Genomic DNA, 8536 nt, shown 5'->3' with positions numbered 1-8536 from the left:
GCATTTCGGTGAGATCCGTAGGAAAATTCTTCTCAATAGAGAAGAGGAACCTATAAGACCGGGCTCCAGTTTTTAGCGCCGACATGGCGATGGACTGGTCAAGCTCCCGGACCTCCCATGTTGCAGCGGTAAACCGGTCCAGATACTCCTTAAAGGATTCTCCCTCCTTCTGTTTGATATCAAGGAGGGAGTCCGATGTCCGCCGCTGGGGTTGGCTGGCGGCAAATTGCCAGCAAATTGTCTGCCGAGCTGCTCAAAAGAGGAGACAGTGCTCGGCTTCAGCCCGGTAAACCAAAGCCGGGCCGGTCCTCGGAGTGTCGCTGGAAAAGCCTTGCACATCATGGCCTCCGAGGCTCCTTGTAGGGCCATTAAGACCTGATAACTTTCCAGGTGGTCAAGGGGATCAGCCTTGCCTTTGTAAGGCTCCACCTGGGGCATCTTGAACCGTAGTGGAACCGGTTCATCTTCAATCTCCGGGGAGAAGGGCGACTTTGTGGTGAACTCGAAGTCGCCATCGCGTCCCGATTTCCTCCCGTGGAGTGCCTGGATTTGGCGCTCTAGTTTTTCGACCTTCTTGTCGAGTTCATCATTCTGGAGGATCGCTGCAGCGGTTCGCTCGGGTGCAGGTTGCCCTGGAACCGACTCAGCTTCTGAAGGTTGTGGCCATCTTCCATGGCCCCTTACTGGATGCTCTCTCCAGAGGGAGGCCTGGACTTGAGAGTCCTGACCTCGAAGGGGAAGTCCGCTTGTAGGGGGCTCCGGTTGAACTGGAGCCGGAGGAGGCGATGCCGTTGGGATGCCCCTGGGTTGCAAGCTTTGGACAGCGGTAGCCAAGGCTTGCACCTGTTGCACCAGGGCATCAAACTGCTCCGGCCGAACTTGAGGTGTTGACTCGGCCGGAGGCGGCGAGTTTCGGACAGAATGTTCGGGACTAGGTGGAGGACGTCGAGAGGCATTAGAAGCCCCTTTACTTCTTAGTTTCATGGCAGCAACTCGAGCCCTTCCTCTAGCGCCAACTGTTGCTAGAAATTGGACCCGGGGGCCGCCGCGAAACCAGGGGGGAGGAGCTCCGCTGCCGGAACGGCGGACGGCGGTGCGCCGGCTGGCTGCGTCCTCCTGTGGAGTGGGCGTCTGTCCTGCAAAAAAGCCGGTGGCCGGGCTTTCCGGCGCCGGCCCTCCGATGCCTAAGTCAGAGGGGGCTAATATGTGGAGAGAGCAAAGAAGAGAAAAATGTTCTGTTCTTTCGTGTCTGTGCTGTTTACTTGTTTTTCATCCTCTTTTCTTTCTTTTTCCCCCTAGGCTCCCTTTTATAGAAGGATATGTTACTTGGGAGGTGACAGGGGAATTTGTCCTCTTTTGTGATAATTGGGCACGATTCGGCTCATTAATAGTGTAGTGGAGAATAAGGCCGGATCAGACCGGAGTCAGGGAGTTGTCGCGGTTGATCGGACCCGTTGGGGTGGTTGAACCGTCGGCCGTAGTGGGCCTGGGGTTCGTAGATAGTAAGTGCATTTATTACCGAGCGAACCGGCGATCAGGGAGAGCCATACGCTTTGATGGTTCAGTGATCCGGAGATCGTCTTGAGCCGTGTTCATTAAATGACTGAGTGCATCGGAGACTTGAGGGGGTCTCATGCATTAATGATAGGTCGTGCCAAATACCTGCGAAGATCTTGTGCCTTGACGGCTCAGAGATGGTGGCAGGTTATAGTGGAGTTGTGTATTTAGCCGTCAGATCCTTTAAAAGGTTAGGCGGAGATTGGATATTTGGTTAAGGCATCGGCTCGGCAGGGGTGCCGAGCCGAGCTGGTCGCCCAGCGGGGCGCCCTGTGGCGGGGTCATTTCTAATTTGTATTTTCTGGTCGGCGCCCTCTGGGCGAGCGCCTTCTAACCGAGCGCCTCTTTTTGGCGCTCTTTTGTCTCTCTGGTCGGCGCTCTCTAGTCGAGCGCTTTTCTGGTTGAGCGCTCCTACTTGGCACTCTTCTGGTCGGCGCTCTTTAGTCGAGCGCCTTTTGACCGAGCGCCTCCGAGGCGGCATAACTGGGGTTTTTCTCCCAACAAGTTCTATATGAGATGGTCCATCAGGCAAGGAAATATTGAGGACATCATTCACCTCGAGTTCGATTCTCTCCTACTTCATAATACAAAGATGGCTCTTTGTCATTGGAACAAAATAAGTGTAGGGATATTTTCAAAAAGGGAGAAGAATTAGGTGGAAGAATTCTACCAAAAAAAGGGAGAAGAATTAAATGCTTCTTTATTATAACGTTAAACCAAGGAAGCCCAACTAGGTGGATTGTCAGGAGCATCAACAATTACTGTTAACATTATATGCCGACGACAATAATCTAAAGATGCAAGAGATCTTCGCCCTCTTTTTAAGGGTATCCCTACTTCTTGGTCATCTCAAAGTCAATTTCGATGGCGGCATGTGGGCGAATGGAGTGTATGATGGAGTGGGCTTTGTGATTAGAGACTATCTCGGTAGGATGATAGTGACGGAAGGTCGGCACTCCTCCGGACGGACTGCCATTGAGGTAGAGCTTCGGGCTGCCTAGGAGGGCATTTCCTTTACAATGAGAGTTCTTAGAACAGATAGGATCCACCTTGAGGGGGACTCCTCCACGGTGATCGTTTGAATACAGGAAGTGGACCGTTACGGGAACGGTCATCTGTTGATCAGTGAGACTCACAGACTGCTCAGGGGGATAGAGTCCTTTCAGGCAGCACATGTGTTTCAGGAGACAAACAGAGATATAGATTGGATTATCTCCTTTGTTGCCCAGCACTTCGGAGATTTTATCGAGACCACGACTGTTGATATTCCTTATTCTCACTCTAATACTTTGTTTGCTGGCTACCGCCTCCCCTTGATGTTTTAAAAATCAACTTTGATGGGTTATGCGGCAACAAAGCAGGAGCCAGTTATGTGATTTGAGATGCTTATGGGCGTCTGCTAATGGCCAGGGGCAAGCATTTGATTTCCAGTTCGGTTCCTTATATTGAATTATTAGCAGCGTGGGCCACGGTTCCTTATAATGAATTATTAGTAGCATGGGCGTTCTTTTCTTTAAGAGTATATTTGCATGGTAGGGCTAAAAATTCTATTAAATTCGTAAATTTAGCAAGTGCAACTAGAAAAATCATAGAATTATAGGTAGAGGTAGAAGTTGAAATCAACATAAAAGTTGAAATCTATCTCATTTGGTATAAATAGAGATTTTGTAACTCAATTCTATTTTTCATTAACTAAAAAAAATCTAAATTCTGCTTTTACTAATTTTTATTTTAAAAAATATATATTAAAAAAATTGAGTTGAGAAAGCTGAGAAAATGTGATCTTATCATTACATACTTCAATTCATCATCTTTTTATAAGGTATACTTGTGTCACTATTGTAATAATAAAATCAAATTGAAGATAAAATATACGCAATCAAAACCATAAATACAATGTATGTGTATAAAGCCATATAAATTGCATGTCGATGATGTACTCAAGTGATATATACCACTTGGAAATGTTTATTACTAATTTCCTTGGCCGTCTTGTTTACCATAGCTTCTTTTTTTTATCTATTTATTGTAATTTTTCTGTTCAGTTTGAGATTATAAATATCTTGAATGCGACCTCAAAATTATATTACAATTTATGAACGTAGTCAACAGCAAGCTCCAAATAACCATTATAAATGATGTAACCATAAAAGTCCACATGCACGCAGATTTCAGCACTTTCTGGAGAAATATTTAATGGCAACGTATGAATATCTTTCAAAGTTAATGCATATTTAATATTGCTGTTGAAACCTTGTCGACCTCCCATCTTGGTGGGATCGGAAGATTAATGAGGGTAGAATGACAACATTTTGAAAATTATGTAAATGAAAAGGTTATGAAATATTCTATTCACATCGATTTCTTCATTGGCCATGCCTTTGAAATATTTTTCCATACGGTTTAAAAATTCATTAATTTCACAATGTATTTATAAATTATTTATTTCTTAATTCAAGCGTGTCAATGAATTACAAATTCAGTATGTTATTTGCAATATCCATCCCCAGCCCAGAATTTCATACGTGAATATATCAATAATGTTTACATCTATAATCTGTATTTTTAAATAATTTTATATTTATAATCTATATTTTTATATACAACTATTTGGTCTCTGTTCATATGTTTTGGCCAATTTTTTTTATTTCCTCTAACCAGAATCTTAATTCCTGGCTGGTCCCAACTCATTAATCCTCTCACTTTGCTACCAACGAACTTTCAAAGTCAGGACTCCAGAGGGTTTTAAACAAGAGAGGTGCCCTCAATCCTTAATCATCTCAAAGTTAACTTCGCTGATGGCATATCGGTGGATGGAGCATATGGAAAAGTGGGATTTGTGATCAGATACCACCATAGCAGACTGGTGGCGGCAGGTGATTGGCGCACTCCCGACTTGATTGTCATTAAGGCGGAGTTTCGAGCAGCATGGGAAGACATCTCTTATGCGAAAAGGGCATTAGGTGCAGACAGGATATACCTCGAGGGGGACTCCACTATGGTGATCAATTGGATATGGGAAACTGATCGATACGGGGACGGTCACCCACTGATTCGTAAGACTTGCAAACTGGTCAGGGGTTTGGCTTCTTTTCAGGCAGTACATGTGTATTGGAAGACGAAAAGAGTTACAGACTGGGTCGCCTCCCACGTGGCTCGGCACTCTTGAGAGATTTTTTGGATTAGTGTCACTGAGATTCCTTCTCCTTTGTATCATTTTATTAACTTTGACTTGGCAGGCTGTACTCATGTTACGGCTATATGTATGCCGTTTTTATATTTAAAAAAACAAAAAAAAACAAAAACAAGCTAGCTGTGTGCTTTCTCCCACCTAGAAAAAGAAACTAAGCGATGTTCTCTGCACCACTCCAAGTACACAGGTCTAAATACTTCTCTTATGTCCATTTTCTTTTCCTTTTCACGCTCGTATTCCTTTTTTCCCCGCTGTTGCGTCGCGCACCCCCTATGCTTCTGCATGACCACGAAATGCGACAAATATCTTCGATTTTTGGCAAGTGGATGGTAGCAAAACTAGTAGGGAGCGTAAACTCACCACGGGGAGTTAGCTAGGCACGTGTTAGTCTCCTAACAAAAAATTTCAACGAAGATCTTGGACATGCTAGAGACCATTAGCCATACACACTAGTGGCTTGGACGGCATCAAAAAAACAAATTTTCCAGCTCAGCTTCGTATTTGGCTATGATACTGTTACAGAAAAACTGTACGTCCAAAGCCGAAACTTAGAGATTCAACCTCTCAACCGGAGCTTCTTTATAAATTGAATAGAATAGTTGATACCTAACGTCATAGCCAGGCAAGGAGGATCTTGAGAAGTGGAAAACTATTTCGATGCAGCACGAAAAATCGACTCGAATCGATTCTCTTTCTTTATTTATGTTGCACATGTTTTAATTATGTATTATATTGAATCTTGTGTTCCCAAAAAAATCATCATTATCGCTCATGAAATGAGGCAACGAAGGTCGGTCGTCGATCGATCATCTATACAAATACATGGTGCGCAGTTGAGTAGAAAAAGAAGCTATCTTGTGCAGGAAATAAGATATAGGGCCTACGTTGCACTCGCCTGAGACTGAATCAAAAATCTTGCTAGAACAAAAAGAAAAATTAAAGAAAAGGACAAATCTTATTCGGGATCACTTACATGATTATATATCATATAACAATCACAACTAAAGCACTCTCCTCACCTCATTCGAAAGCAAATCTTAACTTACGTACCCGACTAATTAACAGCGTATAGGACCAGTAAGTACCAAGAGAGAAGGACACTGAAGTGGCCAGCCAGCAATATAAGCTTCAACTGAGTCCATGCGCATATCAAGGACCTGCAATGGGAAGGCTGTGCAGCACCACAGTTTCCACCGTGAGCCCCGGCCCAAACCCGAAGAGCACCCCCCAATCCAAGCCCTCTCCGGTTGTGGCCTTCCCATCCTCCGCCGACCTCTTCCTCATCTCATCCAGTATAAACAGCACGCAGGCGCTCGACATGTTACCATATTCACTCAACACATGCCTCGTCGCCCTCATCTTCTCCTTCTCCAATCCCAACTTGGCCTCGACCTGGTCAAGAATTGCCGGCCCGCCGGGATGCGCTATCCAGAATATCGAATTCCAGTCGCTGATCCCTAGGGGAGCAAACGCCTCCACCAGGCTCTTCCCGATGTTCTTGGATATCAGGCCCGGCACGTCCTTGAGCAAATGGAACGTTAGCCCGACTTCCCTCAGGTGGCCGTCGATGGCGCCCTCGGAGTCCGGGAGGATGGTCTGGCTAGCTGAAACGAGCTGGAATAACGGGCGTTCGACGGCGGGGTCGGGGTCGGCACCGATGATCACGGCGGCGCCGCCGTCCCCGAACAGCGCCTGGCCGACGAGGCTGTCGAGGTGGGACTCGGAGGGGCCGCGGAAGGTGACGGCGGTGATCTCGGAGCAGACGACGAGGACTCGGGCGCCGCGGTTGTTCTCGGCGAGGTCCTTGGCGAGGCGGAGGACGGTGCCGCCGGCGAAGCAGCCCTGCTGGTACATCATGAGGCGGTTGACGGAGGGCCGGAGGCCGAGGAGCTTGGTGAGCTGGTAGTCGGCGCCGGGCATGTCGACGCCGCTGGTGGTGCAGAAGACGAGGTGGGTGATCCTGGATTTTGGCTGGCCCCATTCTTTGATGGCCTTGGCGGCGGCCTCCTTGCCAAGCCTGGGGACTTCGACGACCACCATGTCCTGCCGGGCGTCGAGGGAGGGGGCCATGTAGGCGCAGATGTGAGGGTTCTCCTTGAGGATCTCTTCATTCAGGTGCATGTAACGTTTGCGGATCATGGACTTGTCACCTGTTAGCAAGTAAGGAAAAATATTAGTAATTTGCTAGGGTTTACCCTCATAAGAGAAAGAAATAGCTAGGAGACATATATCCTTGTGTGAATATAGTAAACTTGGTGATCTCTTTCTCTTTCTCTTCTTTATTTTTTTCGATCACAAGAGGGAGTTAGAAAATGTCTTCGTGCTAATTTACTGAACATACCTATCGCTTTCTATCTTTTTTTGTTGTTATGATGATTTTAAGTCCATTTTTTTTCTCTTTCCTTCTTAGAAAGAATTCGTGGTCTAAATATTTAAGAAAAATAGTTAGATGATGCAATCAATAGAAGTTAGGTACACTGACCTTTCCAAACTGGTGAAGTTTTTAACTTCAAGGAGTCAAACAGGTGAAGAAACGGTGTTCCTGCTCTACTAGAAATTTTTAAAAAAACTGTTTCTTGCTGTAAAAAAGTTAGGGGTCACTTAATTTCAAAGATAATGATACTTAAAAAGCTAGGAGATTGTAATTGTCCCTCGAATCTATATTGAGGTTTGAATGGAAATATCCTTCGTAGAGAAGCTTTTTTTTTGCTTGAGCACCATCCCAAAAACCGAAAAAGAACAACCACTGCTTGCATGCTAGGTCTTTGTCATGTTAATTATGTGAACCAGAAGGAAAAGGAAAAGATATTAATTTGCACCCAAAAAAAAAAAGAAAAGAAAAGAAAAAGGAAAAGATAAATGAACTTCCACAGTTTTACTGGCAATTAATTTCTCCATGAAAGAGACTCAATTCTGAATGCTTGAAACGCAAGTTTAACAATCCGACTACTTCAAAAAACATAATCTGATTAACATCAAGAGAGACACTTCTTGAATGGAAACATGCATGGCTCCACAGCTAATAAAACAATAGAAGGAAGAACACCTCAAGAGTACTTCATATCAAGCAAATGGAAAGAATACAGCCAGTACTAGAACATGAAATTAAGAAAATAATCAGGCAGCAAGTATAGTATACGGTGATCATGAACACTCACACATTCTCTTAAACTTCTCCTTGAGATCGGTAAGGTGTTCGCTCTTGGTGATGCGGAAGTAGTAGTCGGGGTAGTCGGCCTGGTAGACGGCATTGGCCGGCGTGGCGGTGCCAATTGCCAGTATCGTCGCTGGGCCATCGGACCTCTGCGAGCGCCGGATCTCCTCCACCTTAGCCATGCCTCGACTCGATCGACCTGCACTAGCACAAGAAACAATATTCGATCGGCAAGTCGGCGGTGGTTGCCGAGTTCCAAGCAGATACAGAGTGGTTAGGGAGGTGGAAGTGTGGAGGGGGAAGGAGAAGGTATTTATAGTGGAGTGGTAGGTCGGACGGACGGACGGATGGGTGAACACGTGGGAAGGAGGCCGTTTGGCACGATGACTCGGTGGATGGACTGCCAGGTGGCCTACCAGCCTTGCCAGGTGGGTTGGTGGGACGGCGGGGGTAAGCGCATGGTTGTTAGGGTTGGACTTTGGACCATTAGATTGAGGATGGAATAGGAGGCCGGTAAGTATTGGTACATATTTGTTCTGTTGTGCATGGAGTTGCCACGTCTGACCAGGATGGGAGCGGGAGTAACGAGGCCCCTCATTTCTCGTTGCTTTGATTAGGGAACCTATTTAATT

At 45.8% G+C, this 8536-nt stretch overlaps 1 protein-coding gene across 1 annotated transcript; it reads right to left on the bottom strand.

Moving 5' to 3' along the window:
• Positions 1-5689: 5689 nt before the first annotated feature.
• Positions 5690-8185, bottom strand: LOC103720326 (chalcone synthase C2). Its single transcript, XM_008809970.4, has 2 exons — positions 7909-8185; positions 5690-6900 (listed from the first exon to the last, which is right to left on the bottom strand). The coding sequence occupies exons 1-2, from the start codon at positions 8084-8086 to the stop codon at positions 5900-5902; spliced, it is 1179 nt and encodes a 392-aa protein (XP_008808192.2). The 5' UTR covers positions 8087-8185; the 3' UTR covers positions 5690-5899.
• Between the last annotated feature and the right edge of the window lie 351 nt (positions 8186-8536).

The sequence above is a fragment of the Phoenix dactylifera genome, chromosome 10, assembly GCF_009389715.1.
Source record: "Phoenix dactylifera cultivar Barhee BC4 chromosome 10, palm_55x_up_171113_PBpolish2nd_filt_p, whole genome shotgun sequence".
In the NCBI taxonomy this organism is placed as follows: Eukaryota; Viridiplantae; Streptophyta; class Magnoliopsida; order Arecales; family Arecaceae; genus Phoenix; species Phoenix dactylifera.
The sequence above is the reverse complement of the archived record's forward strand: the minus strand, read 5'-3'. Positions and strand labels throughout refer to the sequence as shown.